General features: G+C 38.8%; 2 protein-coding genes across 3 annotated transcripts in view; one reads left to right on the top strand and one right to left on the bottom strand.

Annotated features, from left to right (window-relative positions):
- Positions 1-27,763, top strand: part of Slip1 (SLo interacting protein 1) — a 144,634-nt gene that overhangs the window by 57,718 nt on the left and 59,153 nt on the right. The window lies entirely within an intron of this gene.
- On the bottom strand, positions 346-21,159 carry ey (eyeless). 2 transcript variants are annotated; one of them, XM_064681520.1, is made up of 9 exons: positions 20,277-21,159; positions 18,024-18,218; positions 13,119-13,284; positions 12,263-12,443; positions 8,257-8,986; positions 2,792-2,965; positions 1,952-2,215; positions 1,149-1,482; positions 346-1,075 (listed from the first exon to the last, which is right to left on the bottom strand). In XM_064681520.1, the coding sequence occupies exons 1-9, from the start codon at positions 20,377-20,379 to the stop codon at positions 445-447; spliced, it is 2,778 nt and encodes a 925-aa protein (XP_064537590.1). In that variant the 5' UTR covers positions 20,380-21,159; the 3' UTR covers positions 346-444. The 2 variants fall into 2 exon arrangements, with proteins under 2 accessions (XP_064537590.1, XP_064537591.1); XM_064681521.1 differs by lacking the exons at positions 12,263-12,443; positions 13,119-13,284; positions 18,024-18,218; positions 20,277-21,159 and adding an exon at positions 9,614-9,988.

Here is a 27,763-nt window from a genome sequence, read left to right as displayed (position 1 = left end):
TGTGTTCAACGGCCTTATAGCTTAGAGGTAAAGGTTCTTATATATATATGGTATTTTTCAGAATGCAGAAATGAACTCGAGTATTTTCTGATCATTTTAAAAGTTTTTTCACTTTGGTATATTTGACAAATAAAACGTTTTAAATAAAACTAATTTTAATTTGTTTTTTGTTTTTTTTTTTCAAATTTATATTATTTAATCACACCAATTACTGTGATGATTGGTGGAATCCTTGGGCGGAAATATACATATGCACTTTTCTACAACCTCCATGCTTAAATCAGTGATTTGAAGTATTTATTGAAAGATATGTAAATTCGATTTTTGGGTCTCCGAAGTGCTGGCTCGATATGAAAGGTTCGGTTGAGTACATTTTTGAGGCATGAAAGCTGTTTGTGTTTTTTTTTAGATTAGTTTTCCACTGTAAATCCACGGTACTTGCACTTAAGCCCAAGGCGAGTAAAAGCAAGACGCAAAAAACTGCTGTTTTCCCGATCCATGTGAGTTAATGGCAGCAGCCGGATTGGCACCTCCGGAGGATGCCACACCACTGGCCGCTGCTGCATAGTTATAGCTCATGTGTGCGTAGGAAGGCATAGCAGGTGAAATACTCTCGGTCCCAAATCCCGATCCATGACCCAGCCCATGAACTGAGCCGCCACTATTCATTAGACTTGGACTACAAGAAGCTTGGCGAGCCTCCATGCTGTGATGATGGCCAGAGGGAATATGATTCGCAGCTGTGGTTGATGTTAGTGCTGCTCCTGGTGGCGGGGGCGGCAAACTGTAAGCCGAAAGAGATTCGTATCCAGTTGCATTGTTACTGGCCACAGTTCCGGACGCAGCATGTGGATTCGCAATGTTCACCGTTGGACTGCTACTGACACCGCCGGCACTGTCATTTGTGGCACTTCCCACACCAACTAGCTGGTGTGGTGCTATTGGCGGAGGCCGCAAAGGCATGTGGCACGGATACATGGATGGCGGTGTCAGATCTCTTTGTTGCGTAATTGGCGAGGGAGGTGCCAGCGAACCCACTGTTGGATGGCCGAAGTTTGGCATCGAGGATACAGATCTGATCAAATTTGAGAACCGAATCAATTTAGTTGTATAATATACTATAATATATTTCTCATTAATTAACTTACCCGTAACCTTCACTCATTGATATCGCATTGTGGTGCATATTCGAATACATTGCGCTCATCGAACTGCTAAAGCCGCTGTTGAAGTTGAGACGCGGTGAAATGGACGGGACGAGTGTGTGAGGAACGTGATGATGGTGTTGATGCCGCTGGTCAGCAATTCCTAGCCCTGGTGAACATGCATTGCCCATGTCATCGTTTAATCGCCCACCGCCAATAGCATGCGCTCCAGATCGAATATGAGCACCTCCTGAAGCTGCGTGGTGTCCATCCGAAATTTCAGACCCACCCGTTGGCGTTGCTATTGGATTCGGCGATGCTAAGCCATTCAGTCCACCTACAAATCAAATATAATAAGAAAATTAATTAAATCGATAAAAATATATAACCAAACCCTGCTTTCTCTTAGCATATCCCCAGCTCACTTAAGCTAGAGACTCCCAATCCCAATCTTCCCAAAGGGAAGAAGCACAATCGGAGCTTAAGTTGTGCATGTATTGAAGCGCTGGGTTAGGGGTATTTCCTAGTCGGGCACTCCCGACTAGGTCACCCCTCCTCCTCCTACTCCTTATGTGGAACCGAGTAGCGAGTGTATGCTCGACTACAAAATCCCCTATACCCCTCAGTAAACATAATATTTTGGTTTATATGCAGACAGACAGACGAACTTGAATTAATCGACTCAGCTTGTCGTCCTGATTAAGAATACATATACTTTATGGGTCGGACATGTCTACTTTTCATTGTGTACAGGGTATAAAAAGAAAGCTGATGGGTTGTAACATAAGCCAGGGTTCAAAACTTACTTCCTGCTGAGCCAGCCAATAGGGAAGGGCAACCGCCTAAGCTATTGGGACTGTCAGTCAGAGATGTTGTTGCCGATGTCGAGGATGATGTTCCATTTGTACCGGTTGAGTTTGGCGTCCGTCGCTGATTTCGTAGTTTTTCTTCGCGACGCCACTTGGCCCGTCTGTTCGAAAACCAGACTTGTATCCTTGCTTCGGGCAATCCTATCTTTCCAGCCAACCGTTCGCGGGCAAAGACGTCCGGATAATGTGTTCTTTCGAACTCTAAAAACATCAAAAGGTATACGAAATTAACGTAAAAGATTCATCGGTGGAGAATGCGGATTTAAGATTCTTTAGGCGAAATTATAAGTTTAATCTGATTGGCTTCAAACATTTGTGGCAAAACCTCACATAAGAACTTAATGAATACGTGTTTCAGCGAATTTTTCAATTTCACCCTTATCTGTGGTAAATTACGGAAAACTTTCATTGTTTTCGTTTACCGTCGGATCGGCTTCAAACTTATTTTCAAAGATCTTTAAATGCTTAATGAACGTAAATATATTATGGGCGGAAACCATTGATTCCCACTTTATGTCCCTTATTCGATGGACTTTAAGTTTATTTTCTATGTAAAAAATATATCTTTAGATTTTGAGTTTAAGATAGTACGTATAGATTGAATTTGTTTACGGACGGAATGTGGGGGAAAAATGTTTATCTAAAATTTGAAGCAGTAAACTTGCACTCGCTAGAATATATACTATAATTGAAACGGTTCAAATTGCAAATGGCATTTTTCATTTGGGCACTCTCTACCAGGTCTTACCTTTAACTTTAATATTAAAATAAACATACCTTTTTCTAGACTGTCAATCTGGTCATTTGTAAATGATGTTCGGTTCCTTTGCAATTTCCTTTTTAAAATTAATCTAGCCTGATCATCTTCACTCGTTCCTATGTTGGAGGCACCACCATTTGAGTTATCTCCTTCGCCTGAACCAGTTTCATCTGATTGGTGGCCATCGAGCTCTAAAAGACAATCATCGTATTAATAATAGTATTTTATTTCCACTTGGCTTTCTACATATATATATGTATATATTTATATATATGTAGGTTAGATATATAAAACAAGACCCTCCTTAGATAATTTAAGACTTTGTAACATAAAATCTAAATTCCAAAATGCAGGTAATTTTAGATGCATTTCTGCCCCAAGCAAACGGTACGGCTAAATTCATAATGGTTTTATTGGAACCTCTGTTCGGGAAGTTTTCGATTTAGTAGTGAAATATGCCTGCAGCTCATACTGTTATATTTGATTTTTAAAAGTGTCTTATTCTTATCCATTTATTGAGTACTAGCAGTGGAAGTATTCCATAGGCCACTTGCCACACGGCAGGGTGTATGTGTGTGTGTCTGTGTGTGTGATTTAGTGCATACATGCATGTATGAATGCATTTATGTATATATGTATGCTTGCTTATTTTCCAATAGCAAACGCAGACCAAGCTTATTTATCGCTGTGCTGCAAATTTAAATAAAACGAATATGTCTCAAGTGCTCTTCTCCTCGATTCTCAAGAATTCAAGTAGGCTCTGCAGTTTTTCATGCATAGCTAGTAGTGTAGTGTTTTTTTTTATACCCTGAACCCATTAAAAATGGGTAAAAGGGGTATAAAGTATTTCTGCAAGTGTATGTAACAAGCAGAAGGAAGCATCTCCGACCCCATAAAGTATATATGTTCTTGATCAGCATCAACAGCCGAGTCGATCCGAAAATGTTTTCGAAGCCCGTCGGATGTTAAGCAATAAACGGTCATACAACCGTTTTTCATGATTTTGCCACACATGCGAGTGGAATTTTCCTAAAACCCCGTCTTAACATTCTCCTTCCTATAAGGTAACTACAATGAAAATTTTAGCTTCCTAGTTCTTGCGGTTTGGGTTGTGCGTTGACCATCAGTCTGTCAATCACGACAAACAGTTTTCTATATAGAGCGGTGTTCAGATTTCATGAAAGTTTGCATACGTTCCTCTTTCCGTACAGTCCACCCGTCTGGATCGGAGCACTATATCAAAACACCAAAGTTGTATAAAAACATCGTTGTGTAACTGTGATTTGAAATTTGTTACAAATCCATTTAATTTTGGCAGAGGTAACATATTTAATATTTAACACTCCGGAATTACATTTTCTTGTACTGCATGTACAATTTTTGAACTTTTATAAATTGACATCGATTGGAAAATAAACACAGAATTTTTTTGAGTCGGAAGCATGCATATGTTTCATTTACTCATATGTGAATGTACATACATTACACCTGCGTTATGTATAATGTACATAATGCGTTTATAACCAGTATTGAATCGGCTGAAAATAAGAGCATTAATACGACATGAAGTCCTGCTTCAAACCACATCAGCATCCACATCTAAGAGACCGCAGGCCGCAACATTTGGATCTCAGCTTGTCACTTTTGATATACCAAAGGTGTGTGTGTGTGTGTGTGTGACTGTGTGTGTGCGTTTGTTTGTGTAACTGGCACTGAATGTGAGTGAATGTGACAGAGCAAATAGATGCTGATAGCTCTGAGACATGCCGCAGGTCCGGACTTAGGTCCAGTCCAGAGCACACGTCACTTGCCTAGCAAACTGCAATGTGCTGACAGGCAACAACAGCAACACAAGAACAACAAAAATCATCAGCCATAAACAGCAACAAGAAAAGCAAGAACAACAGCACAGCTAGGGGATCGAGGTATAAAGATAGCCGTAACAGCAGAACAAAAACCTCGAAAGCAGAAGATACAACGGTGCGAGGAGGAGTTGGCTGACAGGGGAGGTCGACAGAGCGACACTCTTTCACAGTTAAATACGTTAGAGACAAACGAGATAAGGCTCAAAATGTGTAGCATGAGGTTTTTCAGATACCGATTTTATAAATATGTATTTTTCGCTTTCTATTTATGCACCCCATCATCAACTCAACACACTCCCCCTCTAACCATATCACCGACCATTGCCCCAACCCCTGTGTCACCGCTGCCACCCCCACGGGTTTGGCGTTTAATGAAGTGTCATCGCCTGTAAAATGAGTCTGCAAATCGCATTAAAGCAACTACTCGGTTAAGGGTAAACTTGTCAAGAACGACAGCAATTCCCGTTGCCGCTGCCGTTGCCGTTGCCAGAGGCTGCGGATTATACGGGGCTACAGTTACAGTTACTTCTTCTGACACACCCAAACAGTTAAGGCAAACACGCGGTCGGACTTTAGGCACAGATTTTGTTTTCAAAACTTCGAGCGTATGTGGTTAAACTAATTAGATATTTGGTAAATGTCTGCGAATGTGAAACACATTTGTAAGCATTTGAACTAACTTTTTTTTTTTTCAAATTTTGATACCCTGCACCTAATGGCGAGTAGTGCCCAATTAGCTGATATCCAAAACCGAGCGCTCATCACAAACATTCCAACTACCTTTTATATACATTTATAAAACTATCCCGAATACTTTTTGGATCTGTGTATACTATGCGAGAACCTGCCAAGCAAACTGTTTCTGTTCAGCTCTTATTATGTTCGAATTATGCTCAAATCCTAACCGATTCTTATCAATTACAAGCGGAAAAGTTGTAGATGTTGTAGAACTTGAGCGTATGTGGTTAAACTAATTAGATACTTGGTGAATGTCTGCGAATGTGAAACACATTTGTAAGCATTTGAACTAACTTTTTTTTTTTCAAATTTTGATACCCTGCACCTAATGGCGAGTAGTGCCCAATTAGCTGATATCCAAAACCGAGCGCTCATCACAAACATTCCAACTACCTTTTATATACATTTATAAAACTATCCCGAATACTTTTTGGATCTGTGTATACTATGCGAGAACCTGCCAAGCAAACTGTTTCTGTTCAGCTCTTATTATGCTCGAATTATGCTCAAATCCTAACCGATTCTTATCAATTACAAGCGGAAAAGTTGTAGATGATTTCAAATAAGCTTCTGTAGGAAGACCACTTTAAATTAAAAGTGTATAATATCGCATTTCAGCCGGCTCCCTAGCATAGCCATAAATCAAATAAATCAATTAGTTGGAACTGCCCACCAATCTAAGCCACAAGTTTAAGTGTGTTGTTTTTTTTATAATATACGAAGATTCTATAGCACAATCAAATCTACCGCTGAACAAGATCGGTTAAGAAACATAGAGGTTATTAAAGAAAGCGTGTGTTAATTGGTTATTAGCAAACCAGGTGTGCACTCATACACATATGCATACACACAAATAAAATTGCAATTGCTATTCTGACATTACCCGTGCTATGAGTATGTGCGGCTATATTAGTTTAGTTTTTTTCATTCTTGAATTCTTGGTATGGCTGTATGAGGTATGAGGACAAGGTTGAATGAAGTTGGCGAGCTCGACTCCAGAACAGGGAACTAGTTTTTCTCCTAGATGCAAACAAGTGTGTAGCGCGAACAGCATTTGGTGTTGGTAGAAGAAGGTTTAGGGTATCCCCTAGTCGGGCACTCCTTACTTGTATTTCTTAAATATTAATAATGAGTTCAGGAGCAAAAAAAAAAAGGGTTTCAATACCGATTTATATAGATTTTAAGCAAATTCGGACTGTACGAAATCTAGGAGGACCAATGTTCAAGTCCTTAGCTCTTGTAGATTCCCAGATCGACGCGTTCATACATAAGGACAGGCGGACGTAGCATGATCGAATCGGCTATTGACGCGGACTGAGAGTATACACACTTAATGCGGTCGTTGTGCTTCCTTCTGTCAACCACAAATTTGCAAAAAACCATTTTTCCCTTATTACCCATTTTCAAAGTTACATGAGTTATGAGTTAGAATTTAATCGGCTGGAAAAAAAGCTTTCATCCAACAGTTTTCCAACAATTTACAAAAATTCCAAAATTGTCTTCATTTACTTTTCATAAAAAAGTTTAAATTCTATCGGACTTTGCTTATATAACAACCTTGGACCTCAATTTTACACCTGGAAAGGGTTGATTTCCCGAAAAATTTTGGAACACGACTCAAATGAATTTGATGAACGAAACCAAATTTTTGTACAACATCTGCTAATTCTTGGCTATTCAATGCTAGCCGAAAGGCTATATTTGCCAAAAAGGCTTTTAATGATATTTAGAATTTTAGTTTTTGAGAACAATAAGTAAATTTGTGAGTTGATTTTTTATGCGAGGTTAAAAAGCGATGTTTTTTTCGGACTTAACATACATTTCTAGTGTTATGTGTTGGCTCGGATAATTTCCGAAATATGCTCTGTACTGAAAACCGATATTTCCCTATTTTGGATATGCAAGAACCTGCATTCTGAATTTGAGCTCCAAACCCTGAGATAAACGCGCCCATATGACTTACAGACAGACCGAAGGATATCAATAGATCGACTGTTTTTTTTTATGTATATCAAAAATTTGTATCATTATGGGGTTGTGGATGCCTCTTCCAGACTTGTAAATATATTTTAACAACTCAATATACTTGTTTTCCCCATTCTACGAGTACAGGGTATATTTATAAGAACAACCTTTGTCATGAATCAATTTTGCCCAAAATACGCACGATTGACTTAAAATATCTTTTGGATGTCGCTTATGTTAATGCTCACTACTGTTTTTTACATGCTTTCCTCACCGATATGGCTAAGGCTAACCTTTCTCCTCAGCACTGTGATTGTGTTTTATGTATCAGTCTGTATCGCCGACAATTCGATAAGGGCAAACCTGCCGTGCGTGCGTAAATAGAACAGACACGTGACCCAGCGTCCAGTGCTTGATTGGCCTTGCCAGACTTTCTGTTCTGTTGTCTCCATTCGAAGTTTAATGTTACCTCCCCCTTAACTTAAAGATATTGCGTAGTGAAATGTAGACTACCAGCTGTGGCTGGGAACTCAATCATATGTGTACATAGATACACACAATAAATGCAGTTTCCTCAAAACAATTTCCAGTCTCAATTGAAATATATTTCCGTAAACTATTATTTTTGGCCTGCAAATTACATACAGGGTATTTCCCAGTTAGTATGTCTAGTCTAGAATATTATTATCTACTAAGTTATCTCTATCTCCTGCGTCTATCAAAGCTTCCAATGTCTGCTTTCATAACGTAGTACATGGCCATATTCAATTAATATAATTTAGCTCATCATGTGGTGTTTTGTATTAGTAATTATTTTACAAAGAGAAAGTTCACACTTTTACTATATGCCGGCAAGAAACTTTCTTGGATCTTATCAACATATTTTGTATGGCTGGGGGTCTTTTTAAACTTACCCTTTTTGAGCATTACATCGTCTGCTGAAATGGTGCAGTTGCCCAAACGAGCGCTTTGGCCACCTATGTTGATGAGATCACTTGGTGGGGTCAACGGATGTCCCGGTACCAGACCTGGAGCAGCGGTCACGCCACCGTTTCCATAGCCAGTCACAGATATGACACCTGGAGACGGAACCAATTCGCTGCCATTCAGTGGAGCTGCATACCAAGACCCTGTGGGATAATGGCGAGTGGGCCAACTATGCTGCTGCTGCTGATGGTGGCCATGGGCGTGGATCGAGTGGCTTGAATGGGGGTGCGGACTGAAGTGGCTGGGCACACTCGTCATGAGTTGCTCGTGACTGACTGGAGGCGGCGCCCCTGGGGTTGATATAGCCGAATCCAAGTTCGAGGCTTGTTGAGTGTTCAGCATGCGTATCTTCTCATAAATCGACTCCTGCTCGCTACCCTCGCCAGAATTGCTGGCACCTCCACTCTCCGATGAGTTCAAAGGTGTTGCCGTTTGTATCAGATCGTTTGTGGAGCTCGGCCCCACCCCACTCGGTCCACTTACGCTATTTCCATTACTACTACTATTACCATTGCTACTGCCATTGCCGCTGGCTGCTGCATGGCTTGGATTTGGGTTTGTGTTTGCGTTTGGATTGGGATTGGAGCTGCTCGGTCCAGTATTTTGCTGCTCCTTTTGTGCTGCTAAGTTCCTCAGTACTCTGTTTATTGACGATACCTTAAAGCATACAAATCACCAGAATATTGAAAATGGTTAATTTATAATATAATCGAAGTATTATATATAATAGATGTCATCAAATAAATACAATCTTATAATACTCATCAACAGAGAACAAGTCGATCGGGACGCAGTGAATGTATCAACTGCGACAGTTATCAAATTTGGTATTCAAGTTCATGTACAGCATACACAGATGTGAAATATTTTTCCTAGTAGTTAGTCCGTGCGTTTCTCCACAAAATTCAACTAATTATAACGAGCCACTGCTCAAGTAATGTTCTTTTCAGGTTATGCGCTCGTTTATGAATGCCTGTTTTAGGTAGGGAATGTATAAAATGCTGTTAGAAGTACTTTTTGTTAGAGCAGGTGGGACCTGGCTAGAGGATATCTCCTAGTCGTGTTGTTATATCCAAAATCCATTGAAAATGTGTATAAATAGTATATTGGTTGTGTGCGACCACATTGAGTAAATAGATTGTTGGTCACCATCAATAGACGAGTCTTCTGCTGTCATTCTGTCTGAATGCTTCTATCTCGAAAGCCATAAGAGCTAGAGCGTTCAAATTTAAAACGTAGCTCCTCATAGTGTCCTCGCAGAAGGAGTTTTTAACGATAACTTACCATCGAAATCGATTAAAATCTTAGAGAGCAAGAGACCCTAAATTTGATATGTAGACTCTCGTAAAGTACACACAGATCGATAAGTTTTTGGATATATGGTCTTTGGCATCTAAGCACATGTGGATGCCATACTTATGCCATAAAAATTTCGTTAAGATCGGACACGAAATTATTTTCAATAGTGTGGGGCGAAAGCTGTGTATTTTTGACTTTGTGAATGTATGTGTAGAAGAAAGCTAGAATGTTTGTGTCGGCAGATCCGCGCGGGGTTCGCGGGGAATCTGTTAGTCGGGCATTTTCGACTAGAGCACTCTTACTTGTTTATTATTATTATTTTAAGGCAGTGCCTGCGCATGACAGCGCTTTTGAAATGAATTCAAAAGGCAACAGCAAAAGCAAAAGCAAAAGCGAACGAAAGAAAGAACAAACGCTCGAAACATATAAATGAGCGAGTGAGAACAACAGGGAAAAGTGCAGTTGAGTGGAAAAATTAGGCAGAAATGTCCTTTCGGGGGAACGAAAGCGAACGCTTCTATAAAAACTTATTTTTGAAAAAATAAAATGAACGCCATCCCCGAAAGCGTCGCACATACATACATGTACATATGTACGCATGTATATGTACCTTCCCTACCACGGCAGGTATACATATATACATATGTATGTAAATGTAAATAACTAGTTATGTACATAAGGGATTGAGTGCAAGTTTTTATATATGTATGTTCACCTAACAGAGGATCCTCACACATAAAATGTGCATATATGTATATGTGTGCTTCTGTCGTCGAGAAAAGTCATACGGCGGGCTAACATTATTTGGTGGCTGGGACAAAATTAACTTAAAATAAAAAAATTTAAATAAGTGTTAATTAAACTAGCCCGAAATTTATCAAACAGTATTTTGTAAAAAGCAAAAAAAGAGTTTAATTTGATTGAATGAATCAAAGAAAATACGGATTCTTTGAATACATTTTGAAGATTCTTTCGCGAAAAGATGAAGAAATGTCTGCTGGACAGGGTTTAAAAGTTGTATTATACTAACTAACCAAAGCAGTTAACTTAATTAAATTTAATTAATTAATACTAGGCGAATTTTATCAAATAGTATTTTGAAAAAAGGCAAAAAAAATGGTTTAATTTGAATCAATGCATCAAAGAAAATACGGATTCTTTGAGTACATTTTGAAGATTCTTTCGCGAAAAGATGAAGAAATGCCTGCTGGACAGGGTTTAAGAGATGTATTATTCTAACTAACCAAAGCGGACAGCTTAATGTATACAAATGTAACCAGGCTAAATACAAACAAAAAAATAACAGCCTGTTTTTAAGTAAAAATCTCTCTTTGAAAAGAACAAACGGATAACGAAAAAGACGTTAAATATTTGCTGGGTTACATTTAAACGTTAACGTATATTAACAGAATTTATTTTAATAAATAACTTGTTAGCCGTTATTTTCGTTCGAATCGACATAGTTGTTATTAAAAACAGAACTTCAATAGTTGTTGTTTTTTTTTATGTATATTTTTTCTGATGCCGGCCATATACACTGCCCTCCTTCGTGGGCATATATAAGCCCCAGGACTCTCGGAACAAATTAGAGCGTGCGGCAACATTCAGCTTGTAACTGGCAAACACTAACGCTTTCACCCCTCAATGATTTTGTTACGAGCCGGGCTCCGGATCCTGGGTCTCCCGTCCAATCGGTCGATTCAGTTGCTGTTTCTTTTGCCAGCGCATAAAAGGAAAAATGTGATTTCCCCTCGCGCGTGAATTTCAACGCCTAACGCTTTGTGGTGACGGTACGGTCTGGGCTGTATTTATTTAATATTGTACGTTTTTCATACTTTTTCTAGCACTGATTTCCCTTTTTGTCGTTTAATGTGCATAAAAGATTTTCTCTTCCATTTGAATGAGCACATTTTCCACACAACTGTCAATGAGGAAAAGTACAACGCAGGCCATCGGCATCGCTGTCACAATTCATTTTGCCTCTTTGCTTCTTTCCTTTTTGGCATACTTAATAAACAATAAAAAAAATGGTAATGCTAACTAGATGTAAGAATAGGCGAAGAAAAGAAAAAAAAAATGGCGTCAAGAATACAAAAGAAGTTCAAATAGCGAGGAAAATGGCATATAATAATGTGTTGCTTAAATTATTAAAAAATACTCGAAATTTGGCATCAATTTTGGCTACAGTCTTAAAGCACTTCCCCACGCCAATAAGAAAGATAAAAACAAAATTTAACAAAAAGACAGGATAAGTTCTAGATAAATTAAACTATTATAATTAGTTTTGTTTGTTTAGCCTGAGCGAAATAGAGATAATAAAGATATATTGGTTTTTTGCAAAATCAGACAGGCGGAGGGCCTATATAAAGTAAATAATTTCTTCGTCCGTCTGCATAAGCTCCTTGAAATTTAAAATATATACATTCTCCCATACCAAACGCAAAACTTTCCATTTCCAAAATATCGATGAAAATAAGTTTTGAGACATTTTTTTTAAACATTACACAAGTACTATACGAGCTAGATACGCCATAATTGATAGGTATACAATAATATTATGATATCGAATCCCCGAATGTTATTTTGTTGGAATATCAAAATTTAGGTTCATATAACACCTTGAGATAAACTTACACTTGGTATGTTGTCATTTGTGCACACATTCTCCTGCAATAATCTATCTCGAATTTCCCATGCAAATATGCTGGGGCATTCCCGTTTGTATTGCGAGATTTTGCTAACGACTTCTGCGGTGGCTACTCGTGGCTTAGAGCCTCCAATCGCTCGTGGTCGAATACTTCCTGTTTCGTAATATCTGAAATAAATTGTCAGCAATACTTTAATGCAATTTGCAAATTTATCAAAACTTAAATACTTAATTAATAAATTACATATTACTAACCGAAGCAAGTAGATTATTGATTAATCTATATGTACATATGAGAAGAGCTGGCCAACAGCCTGTCGGAGCTACCCCTTTCTACAATCTTATTCCCCTCCAGGCCAACAAATTCATTTGGATATATACGGACGGGTCTAAGCTAGAGAAGTAGATCGGAGGTGGCCAGTATGAGGAACACTACCGGGTGACACTTCCAAGAGGTTGCATTGCAGTGCAAGGAAGCATTCTCATCTCGCGATGAGGAAGAGGCAGAGACAGCGTCTCAGCTATTCTGTACTCTTCCAGCTAGTAAAACTAGAGTCCGTTTCCATGGAGCTAAGTCCCCAATAAACTATTACTGTAATTATCTGGGAATCGGGTGGCGGATCACTCAGTGGACCAAAAATGGTCCAAATGAGTCCTGGGCAAGCTGCCCTCGCCTAGAGCACTGACCTAACCTTACCTACGTAAAAGCTGATCCTTGAGCATTATTTAAAAATCCGTCGATTAACCTTGTATATTAACTCTATACCTTATATACACATATATATTTAAGTATACAAATCGCACAATAATGAAATTAGTCAAATGCATATATACGGTACTCACCTGCCTAAAATTTTACTAACACATCCATTGGAAACTTGAAGGATCCGAGAAATATCACATGGTCGAGCTCCGGAGTGAGCAAGCTCAACGATTTTCTGGCGAGTCGAGTCAGGTAATGGTCTTCCCCCAACAAAGACTCCACCCAATTGATTTACCCCGCTGTGACCTGAAATGTTCAATGTAGATATTGTTGTTAATCAACCGATATACTGATTTGTATAAAGTTAACTTAAATGTGCACAAATTGCAATTGACTACAGAAGTAAGTAAAGTTTATCCAACTAAGGGATACCGTGTGCCTACTACGTGTATGTATTCATACTCATGTAAGCTGACTTTGCTGCCTGCCCTTTCCTTTATTTAACTTTTTGAAATAGTGTTTCTTGCTGGATCGTCATAAAATTTCCGGTCGTCAACTTTACATTTAAATATGTGCTTGTACGAAAACTTAAGCAAGCATAAAAAATTAAAAGGTAGCTAAAAATTGAGTCATCTGTAAGATATTTTCTTATTGACTGTTAGATTACCCATAAATACAATAGAATATCTACATGTATATATATCTGTCCTGACTGACCGACTGACCAACTGACTGACTGATTGACTGATTGACTGAATAACTGACTGACTAATTGACTGGTGATCAACGCACAGCCCAAACCATAAGAGCTAGAAATTTGAATCTTTACTGTCGTTACTTTATGTTATGGAGGTGCACGCTAAGACTGGGTTTTGGGAAATTTCACCAGCAAGTGTGGAATAATCGCGAAGCGGTCTTTGTTCAAATTAGTTTCTGGAGCATTTCACTCGTTTCGAAAAATCCATTCCCCCTTGATAATTATGGGGATCAATTTTGCGTTCGCCTTCAAATTCATTTCCAAAGATCCTTATGAAATATTATTTTTGCAGAATCATAGTATTCTCGGTGAAAAATGCGATTTCAATATTTTTTGGGATGTTTTCGATACATAATAAAATACTTGTTACAGCGATTTTGGAAATTCCAATCGCAACTTTGGTAATAGGCAGACAACGGTTAAATAAATGTTTTTTGTTTGCCATCCGATTGGCTTCAAAAACATTTTCAAAGCTCTTACTAAAAAATTTATATGAGACGTGTTTCACACTTTTCGCAAAATCCGGCCGTGATGCAAAATGCGTATTAAAGGTTAAATGGGCGAAGTTTCGAGTGTGAACATGGTAATCATGGTGGAAAAGTTATGTATATTTAAAATTTTTAGCATAAATCTTGTCACGGTCAGGGCTAGGCAATACCCGCTAGTATATAATATATTGTTTAAAAAAAGTATATATTATATATTAATATATATATGTGTTTAAACAAATAAAAGGTTCTAGTCGGGAAGTCTAGTAGTAATAAATAATAATTAAACAAAAAAAAATAAAGTTCCCTTGGCAGGGTTCGAACTCGCAACTGACCGCATTACTTGCTGCCGCCTCTACTCAAAAGCCACACCAGCACAGAAAGCAATATAATCCCAATTTCAATGCTGTTGATAGAATTCAAAGAAGACGCGCGTGAATGTGTGTGTGTACATGTATACAGAAATTCTTGGAATTTGCGCTTGTTGCCGCTAATAGATAAAAAGGCAAAAAGTATTATCAAAAAGTCAATTGTATTTGAATTGTGGCTAATATTTGTGGGCAGCATAAATTGATATTTTTACATGAAATTGATAAATTGATATTTAAAATGAAAGATACTTGCTATATATATACTATTCTAGAAGCTACATGTCAAGTCTGGCACTAGGAGGACCTAAAGCTTAAATTTCAAGCTCTTATAGGTTCTGAGATCCTTGCGTTCATACATACGGACGGACGGACAGACGGACGGACAGACAGACGGACATGGCTAGATCGACTAGGCTGTTAATGCTGATCAAGAATATATATACTTTATGGGGTCGGAGATGCTTCCTTCTGCAAAATATATTATACCCCTTTTCAATGGGTTCAGGGTATAAAAATGTATTTTCCACCTGCTCGCCACTTTGAGTCAAATTTAGTTTCTACACGATTTACTTTCAATTGGAAAAAAATTAGTTTTAGCACGCTCTTAAAGTGTCAAGATGAATACGGTCTTTTGGGCACTGAGTACATTTCTGGGTCCGAACAAACTTTGTTTGGTAACAACCCAGTCTGGTTGTTATGAGATTGAAGAGCTCTATCTATTAGACAAGGCAGATAAGAACTGAAACAAGAGCAGAAATAATACATAACAAAAAAAAAAGATAATAAAATCAAGCGGTCAACCAAAAAGATTTTGAAAAAAGGTCGCACTCGTCAAGTCGAGCATGGATTTGAAACAAATTTCCTAGTATTGATTGTGGGATAATCCCCAAATCTGCGTATCAATTTGATTTCTACTTTAAGCCAGCGAAGCGGCAACTCGCCTGCCAGTTGTACCCCATTATCGAATGTTTGGAGATGAGGGTCAAAGCACTATAAAAGTTGAGCATCTTGACCATTAAAGTGAAATCAGCTTTCGATACATAACTGCGATAGCATAACTCTATATATCAATATTCTTGTTGTACTCTGCACTGTACACACAAGAGACCAATTCATGCGATTTATTAACATTTTAATCCTGTATATCTATAAACAATTTGAACATGTTTAAAAAACGTTCATAATATTTAAGCTTTTGAGCGCCTTTATATTTGAAAACAGTCCAGCATTATCTATACTAACCCAAAATTAAAGATGATTTTGAATACAAATTACGGATATATGTTGTTTATTGAATATTTACATCGAAATGTGAATGCAGACTATGTGCCAGAATCAGCTGTTGTGAATAGGACTGAACTACGGTAATTCAGGTAAATATGGCCTAATCTTAGTTGCCCCAGTAGTGTAGTGTTTCAGAGTCCAGTTTCTACTATTTACCAATCCATGCATATGTATATGAGAATGTATGGTATGTATTGTATGTGGGTTACAAGAGCCACAAGCAAATGCGATGATTTACCAAATGCAACAAGGCTGACAATAGCCAAAAACATCTTGCCAATGGGATTAACAATGTAATTGCAACACAAATCAATCGGCAAACAATTGTGCTCGCAGTAATATACTGGACCCGGGTCCAGACCAAATGCATCCTCGTGATGACTGGTACTGGGAATGGGAGGAGAAACAACCACTAGGAACCACTTCGTACAATGGACGTGCGTCGGTTACCCTAGTGCCGCTAAAGAGGCTCATTTGTGTGATGAATGCTTGAGCGAAAGAGTCAACGATATATAAATAAAGTGAGAGGGAAGTATGAAGTATGCATATAGTAGTATGTATGTCCATGTTCGACACGAGTAGAAGGAACAAAGACACAGACAAAACAAAATGCTGACGCTTTTGTTTTTTTATTCGACTTCGGCTTTCAACATCGATAATTGTTTTCATTTGTAACGACATGACACGAAACGGTCGCCGAACGAACACACGCTCTTCAATATCATTATAGGTGGAAAATGATTGTATTGATTCACAAACAAACAATGGCACGGACATCACAGAAAGTACTTATCAGCACAGCGGGCGAGCGATTGCCAGGTAGGGACAGGGTCGGGGACCGAGGGCCGAGGGCCGGCATGGGGACGGAACCATGTAAAACTGGGACAGTAGCTCTACCGGCTATGTGTTCTTTGCCGATCCCAATACCCTCCTGTGCCCAATAAACGTCTTTACTTCGACTTAGAAGCCGAATCCCTCCCGAGCATTGTCCCGGCTATGATCAGCGACGGGTACGGTTTTTGTCTGACAACTCTGACGGCTCTGAACGTGCTCCCGGGCATTGTGTTGCCATAATTGCCAGCTATGCTGCATCCTAGACCTTCGACCAAGTCATCCACTACACAATGCTAACAAAACAATTAGTGGAAAAATCAATGAAGACCAACATCTTTCAATTTTCACACCGAATGCCAAATATTTCTACTCATTTTCACAAATCGGTTCAGTGACCGATACGTGTACGTACTCCTCATACGGAGCCGCTACCCTGTGAAGTGCCTAAGTCGAATAGCTTAATTATGTGTGTGAAAGTGTGTGTGTGTTTAAATCTTTCTATATTTTGACACATAATTTGTATAATTCAATTAAATGTCCAGGAAGACACTTTTTGATTTAAAGCCAAAATGTGCGTCGGGTTTCGAAATGTGAAACTTAATATATAAATTACAGTCCAAAAAAAAAATATTACCCTAATTATAGAAATTCACATTTGACTTAAAATCGCCACTTCTAATTATTATACTTTTTTCTCAACTGAGTAAAATGCATTTTTCTAACTAAACTAAAAGTTTTGGCGGCTTGGCGTTCCATTCTAAAAATTGTTAAAGAAGAATTTAAAAAAAATCCATATATTTTTTATGGAATGTGTATATGCAATTACAGAATTTTGGACCAGTATCCGGAATTAAAGCGTCAGTGCCCAGCCTGTGAAGGGGATCAGAAGAGGATGTATGTGAATGCCCTGTACCTGCAGATACAGGTCCCAACATTTGCATGAAATACCAAATTTGGTAGATAGATCCAAAAATTTCATTTATTTTGGAATACCTTGTCCCGGTTAATTCATAAAGACCGGGCAAGTAACAACAAAATTAATGAATATTGCTATCTCATATTTGTGGGGATACTTGTTTAAACCAAACTATTTTTGGAGAAAATTATGTTTCCGGTCGGGTTTCAGATTGGCCTTGTACTTGGGTTCCGGGTTCAAACCAGTTCGGTTCAAAATCGGTTTGCAGCACTGATAAAAATAGACGCGTTATGACTAACAAGAATAACATTAAAAACGCTTCTATTATTAAGAAATATGGTTTACAAGATCTTGTATATGAAGGTAGGATGACAAACTTTGAAACAAGGACATACATTCATCATCTGTTAAGTGGTAGTAAGTGGTGGTAAAATACGAAGATGTCGAATGTGGTGGCTGTGGTGCTGTAGTCGCATCCGCGGCGGCGGCTTCCATCGCAGCAGTTGCAGCAGCCTTTCCGCCAATACCGCCCAGTCCGCTGCCACCAGCGACGCCCAAACAGGGCAGATTTCTCATAGCAAGAACATTGTCTATAAGAAAAGAGCAAAACAAACGAATAATCATAATAATCACCAACACTGGCAAACATACATATTTATATACATATACACAATTGCATAGCGATTAAATACTTAAGTGTGCCTATTGCCACAACTTGGTAACATGGACTTTTTAGTTAATCGATTCAAAGTTAATAATTTGCTACTGCTTTTTTTTATCCAAATAGTTACCTGCTCTTAACAGTTACCTGCTATTCGCAGTTCGTCCTGACGACCAACAACAAGCGATAATCACCAAGAGTGAGCATTTGACCAACATTGACCTCTCTAAACAGGTCACTGAAAACATTTTGCCTTACGGAAATATATATATAAATAATAGACAAGCAACTACTGTTAGTTTAGGGGATACTCTTTTGCAATCACATAGTGTATACAAGAGTATGCTGAGGCTCGCTAGCTTATAATTCACAAGTTGTTATAGCTCCAAAATGCTCACTTTTGATAATGTTTGATTTTGTTGTTGGTCGTTAGGCCGATATTACAATCTAATTTATTATTTAAGATTATTGTTGTACTTGTAAATGATAATATATAATGTAACGAGTTGAATCAGAATACTAATGAATTCTTCATAAAGGTAGTAAAACATAATATTTAAAAAAAATTGTACACGAAAAAAAAAGTATCATAATAGGTTTTATTGTTATAACGGTTTCTATATATGGTGTTCCGATGCTCCCGCTCCCATAAGATCTATATAGTTTTTCGGTCTAGCCAAATTCTACGCATGTTAAATAGTTGCCACCCGAGAGACTAGTTTTTGCAAAGGAGCCGACAGACAGACGAGCATTGAATACTGACCGAGAATATATATCGTATTATATTCCTAATGGGGGCTGGTATAGATGTTTCCTTTCAACGTGTTTCCTTTGCACTTTAGCCAATTTTCAAAATAAATATAACAGTATAACGGTTACTTGTACGATACGTGACGTGTGTTTATCTTAATATTTCCATCCTTTCATCGTATTTTCGTTTCATTAACTTTTCTCTCTGATCATCAATGATCGTTAGAGATATAAAATTAACCAGATAATTTTCAAGGAAAAGGAAAAAATTAATTTCGCGGAGCAGCCTGTTTATTGTGGTTAGTGGAACCAAAGACAATATAAACAGTGTTTATACAATGTCTATATTGTCCTTGGTGGAACTCTCCAAAATCTTTTCTATTTAACTTATGTACGCCTTGGAAATGCCCATATATCTTTTGATATATACCCTTTTGCTAATCAGACAGTAGAAAAGCATTCTCTAAGATTGTTAACTATAACTGCAATTATCCTAAGTTAAAATCATTGCATACGACTTAAACAGTCATAAATATCGATTCGGTAATTATTACTGCTGCGATGTCGATCGGTGGAGCACATCGTTTCTATATAATGTGTGGCGTCAACTGATTTATTAGACATAATTTGACTAGCTTGTGCTTACAAAAAAATTGTATTTCGGCATGCCGAAATATTAATTTAAAAAGTTCATTACTAAAGCTGTATTCTGTATTCTAAATCTTAAACAACAGAAAAGTTTTCAATATACAAATTCTTTTTCTAGCAGTTCTACATATAGAACAATATAATATGAACCCGCCGACTTTGACATATATATATTCCCGCAACAAAAATACGAACCTATTCATGGCGATAGCTTTAAACTAAGACCCTAGTTTCACAGAAACAGACCGACGGGCAGTGCTGTAAAAACTCGGCTGTCAATGCTGATGAAGAATATATATACTTAATGGAGTCAGAGATGTCTTCTCTATTCTGTATACATATTTCCTAACAAAATATATATAATACCTATAATAAGCAAGGGCATAAAAAGCAACAATACCATATGTTAGTTAAATAATGGCTGATAGAATGTCTTTTGCAACTCAAGGGCTGGTTATCGCTACAGTGTTGTCATCTTTTCAATACATATTGGTTAATTTTGTGAATAATAGCATTCGAAAATGGTAGTTTTTTGGCTTAATTTTAATTGATGGACCAGTTCTAGTGGTGTCGACGATGGTCAGCTTACCCTTATGATTCATATCATCCAAGGTGGGCAGTCGTTCAATTAGTGCTCCTGCCGACCATGGCACTGATCCTATAGCTGCCGGAGTCGGTTGCAGGGTAAACATAATTAAAAGATATGTTTTTTTTGTGGGGTAACAAGATGCTTGCGATCCCAGCGATCTTTGGGGATCGGAACGTCAACGAGCGCCGGCCAGTGGACGATACAAAATGAGAATAGAAATGTTGCTTTTGTTGTTGTTGATGATATTCAGATTACGATGGAAATCGGTATTGTGCTTGTCGTATTAATTTATGTACATGCACTTTGAGAAACTTGGGTTAGTATGCGCGCTCTACTCGTCATTTGAGTGTCAACAAAGACCATTTAAAATAAATCCCAGGACTCACTGCAGGCGGCAATGTTTCACGCAGGGCTACCACAACAGGATCGAGCCAGCCTTAGGGAAATTCATACAGATGGCGATGATTTTTTTATTTAAGGCCTACATATGCAAGTACCACATTTATTGTATGTACATATGTATTATATATGCTTATAATGTGCTAAAAATGCATTGGTTTTTGTTGAACAGTCGTTTTTGTTATGTGAGCAGCCGCTTTTGTTTTAGTTCACTTGTTCTTTTTTCACTCTTTCCTGCTTTACTTAGAGGTCATACAAGGAACCCATTATTAATAGCACCGGTGAGTAGCACGTTGTTCACGTTGCTTAAAGCCATCTCGGGCACCCGTACATTGATTCGTTTGACACATTTCACTTTTTTCTTGATTGCGAAAGTAATAATTCATGTTAATTAACATTTGTGAACTTCTCATATATATTTACACACTTAACATATTCAACTTTAACGCTTTCTATGCCAGTTAAATAAACCGTAACCGATGTACAATATTTAGCTCATGATCGTCGGACCGTCGGAATAAGTAGTTACAGTGAATGCGCGAGCCACAGTGCGAATGCAAATGCCAATATGACTATCGCATGCTTCAGACTTTGGCCTGAGGTTCAAGCGTATGGGGCTAATTTGAAGCGTGGTGGATAGGCAGCCCTCTTATTGGCTCTCGCAGCCCATCCACTTCCACCTCTGCCGCATTCAGCTACAATGATTGGCTGCTCGCTCGTCTACTGTCTATCTCGCTCGCGCCCGGCTCGCAAACTCCATCTGCGTGCACAGTACAGCAATACAAGCAAAGCATGCATGTGTGTGTGGCTTACCCCCTGATCCTGGGCCCTTGTCTGCGCTGGGCAGTTGCACCGCTTGTTGCGCGAGTGTTTCAACTAAACACACACAAAAAGGTCAAGCCACGGCTTGTTAATTCTGGCAAAGATATTTTTGTTTATTGAATAATTTTTTTTGTTCTGAGCAAGTAAGTTTTATAAATTGATGTATCCATGCAACCATGCAACCAGTAAGGGAAAATTGTTACCAAAATGAAAAAATACAAGGCCAGTTTTGAGGCAGATTGCATTTATTAACCAACATTGCTACTTCAATACGCGACACTCGTAATGCTCTTCTACATAATGTGCGTGTGGAGAATGTGGAGGAGCATGCATGTACATGGGCCATATGCATATATAACCCGTGTATACATGCATGTATAGAGATATAAAAATATAAACATACATTTGCGTGTACACACACACACAGTCAGACATGTATGCATGTTGGATTGGGAAACTGGCATTCTATTTGAATTTCCCGAATGAACGGGCGAGTAAGTTGCAGCCGCCCAATTGAATTGTTTCATTCCGATACAATAACCGCTAGACTCTTCCGTTAACTACCCACACGGCTTCCGTTCCGACAAACACAAACACGAAGCCAAATACGAATGGGCGGGATGGAGCTGCTGGAGCCTGTTCCTGTTCCTGTTACTGATTCTGGGCGTGGGCGCGCGGTTGTTTTCAAAATGACGGCGAGGTCGGACGCGGGCGCGGACACACCCACATGCACGAAGCCAGAGCATTGTGAGTGAGTCGATTATCGTTTGTCTTGCTCTCGCATGCGTGCGCGTGCTCTACCGAGCTCGGCCGCTAGAGCGAAATGGATATATGTATGCATATCTAAGAGCAAGGGCACATATTTAAATTTTTGCACAAAATGTTTACAAAATTGTTACAGCAATTACTACAAGCGACGAGTACGTATAATCCCATTGAATTGACACTTTCTTGCGGGAAAAGCATACACATTTCAAGCGCTTCTGATTTAGATTTCTTTAATGATTCCAAAATAGGCACCATGCAGCTCAATAAAATTATCAAAGACCAGGACAACTACAACATGTACCAATACAGTGCCGTTTGCAACACAACGACCTTTAAGTATAATCGTTTTCACAATATCTTAACATTTTTCCCTTTTACCATCTTGCAGGAGGAATTAGAAAAGAAACTTCTCCGATCACATAAAAGGTATGTGGAACTAATCTTGATGAAAAAATAACTGTTTCGTTTTCGGAAATATAGCATAAATAAAATCTTTTTCGATTGAATTGAATATGCCACACTTATGTTTATTCAGATCATACTCCTTCTAATGAAATTGTCCTTTAATTGAAGAAAGCGTCACCATTTTTTAATTATTGTTTTTTACATTAAAAACTTATTATCCCGATTTACTGACTATTTGACGATCACCGTAAAGCCAAACCCCTGATAGCTATAAAGCCGAATTCCTTAAGGTTGTACAGAGATTTCTTCACGCAAATTGGAAAAAAATTGTGGAGTCCAGGTGTATGTAACTTTTTTTTAGCATCCGACTTACATGTTTTTCAGACTTACAATTTTTAGAAAGTCCACCAATTGTTATATTATAAGTTTATAAGTTTATCAGCCCTGGTTGGAAGTCGTGTAGCTAATAGTATGAATAACAATTTTGTTGTTTTAAAAAAACTAAAATAATCTGCAAACATAAATTGTAGTATTTCAATTATTTGTTTTCAATGTGATTAAGTATAATATGATTTTCAATAGATGTACGTGCCATTTTTTCAGACGTTTACATATACTATTTTCAATAGGCGGAAATGGGTGAAATGGATTTCATTGTGAAATGAAATGGGTAAGAATAAGAAAAGAATAGTGTATTATAAAAACAGATGTTAGAAAATAAATAGAAGGATTTTTTACCATGCTTTGTAGTACGTAATTCTACGAAGTGTGTAAAAGCAAGTCTTTAATGAATCTTACATTAATCTTGGAAAATGATTTTGAATGAACTCAAAAACACACTTTGCAACCTAAGAATGGGCTTATCCAAAATCATTTTGGTCCGTCTTCCTCGTATTTATCGCCAATCAGGTGGATTTTTCAAATGTGTCAAAGTCTGCAATTAATTTTCACAAAAATCATTTAAAATTAGTTTGAAACAGATCGAGCGAAGGTCATAAACGACCTTTTTACCACTCTTGTGGATGGAATATTTGAAAGCTCCATAGTATGGGGAAAGTAGGGAAATTTTCCATACCACCTTAAGTTCCCACTTCCATCCAGGGGAGGGTATTTCCTACAAATATTGCAAATAACATTTTGAATATGAAAACATTTCCGCCTATTTGGAAGTTTGGAAGCTTTCAAATGTCGGTGAAATATGTATCCAAAATGTGGACCTTTAAAGTTGAGAACCGCTTTGTCCATAAATTTAAACATATATTTTTGAAAATGAGTTTTAATTCGGCTGAATGAAAAATAGAATAATTTCTGTTAACAATCTTAGACGACCGTTTTCCGGAAATGTTCAGTCAGCCTAGAAGAACGTCGGATTTTCCGAAATTGGGAAAATAGATATACATATTCATATGAATGATGCCAACCGTCAATAAAAGAAACTAAACATTGAGAAAATTTGCAGCTACTTAGCTCTTTGGATTTTGAGCAAGGCAAAAATGTTTGGACTTGGTCCAGAGTATATCCTTGTTGTAGCTCACCCTTCTGAAAAAACTGCAGGCTAGCCTTGTTGGGCAGGCACCCCTTTTTGTGAAACTCGGAATTTTAATTTGTTGAGATTTAGATCAAATGTGCGTATGCTTTTATCATTCGGCGTTCATTCGAATATTAACAGAGAAGACGGCAGCACTGCACGCAGCGGAGCAATATAAGTATTATTTCAATACATATAAGACACATGAAAGTAAGTCTCTCAGCAGGAAGTTGTGCCCTGTGTCCTGTGCCCTGTGCCCAGGCTGTGCTCTGGACTCGGCGCTGCCACGTGCCGTGTGAACGGCGTTGGTGCAAAACTTTTCCGCTTTCACTGAGCGTGAGCTTCGGGGTAGATTAAGCTTTGCGTCCCGGTTCCAAGGCCGGATCCACCGCCTGTTATGTTGGGTGCACCGCCTGTTTCGCACCAATAAGTATTAATAAATGAAATCCAAATCTACGTTCCAGATCTGTATAGATATACGTTTGCACAACTACATACCAATATGCTTAAAAACAGTATTTGAGCATTATTGAAAGCCGAGAAAAGGTTCACTTTAAGTTAGATGCTTGGGATATATGTATATCCCATATGCCAGATGTCGCAGCCGATTGGGCTCCGATTGACTCCGTCGAATGTATCCAAAAAAGTTTGCCCTAAAATTAACAAAATATCGCCAAAATAAATTATCAGAAAATCAGTTTTTAGCGGATACTTTAAGCTCGAGCCAAACTATGCCCTTTACATGGCTCGTTGGGCGTGGCAGCGTGCAAGCACGCGATTACGATAACGATTACAATTCGATTACCGTAAATTGTTACGTCATTTTGTTAGCGCTTTGCCGCTTTTTAACTCCAGCTTGTTGCCGTTGTTGCCGTTGTTGCTTCAGCAGCATGCCACCGTCTGATATGCTCTCTGCGTTCTGTGTGAAGTCTTGCGAGTAAGCGATAAGGACGCATGCCATATTATTCAGAACAAACGTTGCCGTCGTCGTTGCCGTTGCCGTTGTCGTTGCCGTTGTCGAGGCCGAAGGGGCAACAGGATACGCATGGCGCGAGATATTAAAACTTACATATGTACAAGAGAAATTGAAAGACAAAGTCGACTCACAATCCAAGGCCCACACTGAAAAGCCTATGAAGTAGGTCTTGCATCTATTGAACATGCGATAAAGCAGAGTTTAATGCCAACCGCATAAAGTGTATTAAATATATTCAATCAGCCTCAACAGCACAGTCCGGGTCAAATGAATAATGTTGATAATTCGAATGATCTCTAATTTTGTAAAAGCTAGAGTACTCTGGTTGGAAGTGCCCCACTAGGGGATAGCCTAAACCTTCTTCAACCAACACCAGATGCCTTATCTTACCTATTTGATGGGCATTATTTAAGTCAAGGAAAATCCAAGCTGGAGTCCCCCAGGGCAGTGTCCTTGCTCCGTGGCTCTACACTGTTTATACAGCCGACATGCCGACGGTGGACCCGACGACACTGGAGAATCCGGATAGCTTCAACCTCGCCACGTTCGCCGACGATACAGCAATCCTCTCAAAAGCCAGCTGTGTTTACCAAGCCACTGACCAACTACAAGAATACCTGCACGAGTTTGAGACGTGGGCATCAAAGTGGCGAATTGCCATCAACAGGCAAAAATCGATATGCTGCACATTCGCGATCCGGAGAGATACCTCGCCAGGAGTATTCCTCCAAGGCGAACTTCTTGAGCATAAAGACGGCCATCGCTACCTGGGAGTCTACCTTGATCGCAGGCTCACTTGGAGCAAACACATCGCAACAACATGCCACAGCGTACGTCAAAAACTAAAAAGTATGGCTTGGCTCCTTAAGGCAAGCAGCAAGCTTTCTCTGAGCAATAAGGTGCTGCTTTATAAAACCCTCCTGGCCCCCAGTCTGGCGCTATGCAAGCCAAATTTTCGGCACGGCAGCAAAATCCCACTTGAGGAAAATAAGTGTCTTCCAAGCGAAGGTACTCAGACTGAGTGCTGGGGCTCCCTGGTACATCCGCAACCGGGACCTAGCAAGAGACCTAAAGGTCCCCTTGGTGGGCGACCTCTTACGTCAGCAGTCCACCAGCTACATGGCCCGTCTTTCTGCCCACCCCAATATATTGGCTAGAAGACTTTTCAGAAGAAAGCGACGGAGACTTCGCAGAATCCACCCCATCGACCTCCCAAACCGGGTAATCATTTGAAACAAAAATAAATAAAAATAATAACAATCATACTAAAATATAATGTATATTGAATAATTATAAAACTTAATAGGTAATATTAAGTATGTCTATCCCATTATAGTCAAGCTAGGGTAACATGCTCATGTATAGTATCAATAAATTAGCTAATAAACAGAGAGAAAAAAAAAAAAAAAAAGGGCATTATTTAATATAATTATCCAGTTTATACTATACTAGAAGCTACATGTGCAATTTTGTGACTCGAGCTCCTAAAACCTAAAAGATATACTCTAAAAATAGAATTTCGAAATCGATTCTTATCGATTCATTTAAATCGGGGCAGTTATCGACAAATGTATGCGACAGGCAGAAGAAGGCATCTCCGACCTCATAAGTTTATAGAGTCGATCTAGCCATGTCTATCGCTCTGTTTATTTTATTTTAACACATGTTCATTTTTGTTTCCTATTAGCTTTAACGGGAACTGCATTTAGATTTAATATAATAAACATAATTTATTTTTAATTTAATATTAAACCTTTACCTATAAAATGTAAGGCGGCGGAAGTTGCAACTGGTGTTGGTAGAGAAAGGTTCAGTAGGGTATCCCCTTGCCGGAAACTCCCGAGTAGAGCACTGTTGTTTATATAATTATCTGGGGGCATAGGGGATTTTGTAGTCGGCTACAGCGGTTCCTAATTGTTTTTTTTGTTTCATTTATAGTTTGAACTATTTGCTTTAAATGTTAATAGTATTTTTGGGTAGTACACACACACCCGCCCTTACACACACACACACACACGCGCGCGCACAAAGGCAATTTCGCATTGTCTTTAGTATAATACATATGTAGGGTATAATTTTCAGCAAATTTGCTTAATCCATAATAAAACGCTACAATTATCACACTTGAAAATCCTTGCCCAGCCCCTAGTGTTTGTTGTTGTTGTCGTCGAAGCTGAAGCTGTTGCTGTTGCTCCCCACAGGGAATTCAACTAACGAGCCATTAAACAATTAAAGCATCGTCAAGACTCGACACCCGGCAGCAGCACCAAGGCAGCCAGGCAGACAGCCCAGCCCGATGGCCAGCCAAGCATTTGACCAGCCAACCAAATACAAACAACCAAAAACACATATCAGAGACATGGTGAGAGCAATCACTGTGGGAAACTGTGGGGGAGCGGGGAATGAATCAGCGGGGGGTGTGCCCGGGTATTCACCTAAAGCACCAACAACAGCTAAGTTACACGCACGCCCATCTCGCCCAAGAGCCAACCACTGTGAATATGCTTCAATTATTATGAGCATTCCGTGCCGCACCTCCCACACATCCGCACATCCGCACATCATCGCATAAGGATTATCACTTAACAA

This window comes from Drosophila montana, unplaced genomic scaffold, assembly GCF_035044405.1.
Source record: "Drosophila montana isolate Dmon_TW-CO22-7 unplaced genomic scaffold, ASM3504440v1 contig_2397_1, whole genome shotgun sequence".
Lineage (NCBI taxonomy): Eukaryota > Metazoa > Arthropoda > Insecta > Diptera > Drosophilidae > Drosophila > Drosophila montana.
The sequence above is the reverse complement of the archived record's forward strand: the minus strand, read 5'-3'. Positions and strand labels throughout refer to the sequence as shown.

Excerpts from the sequence above, each read along its gene's own strand:
- ey (XM_064681520.1), bottom strand. The coding sequence starts at position 20,379 with ATGTTTACCCTGCAACCGACTCCGGCAGCTATAGGATCAGTGCCATGG. Across the intron at positions 18,219-20,276 it reads GGATGATATGAATCATAAGG|ACAATGTTCTTGCTATGAGA; the intron begins GTAAGCTGACCA and ends CTTTTCTTATAG. Across the intron at positions 1,076-1,148 it reads TCAATGAGTGAAGGTTACGG|ATCTGTATCCTCGATGCCAA; the intron begins GTAAGTTAATTA and ends AAATTTGATCAG.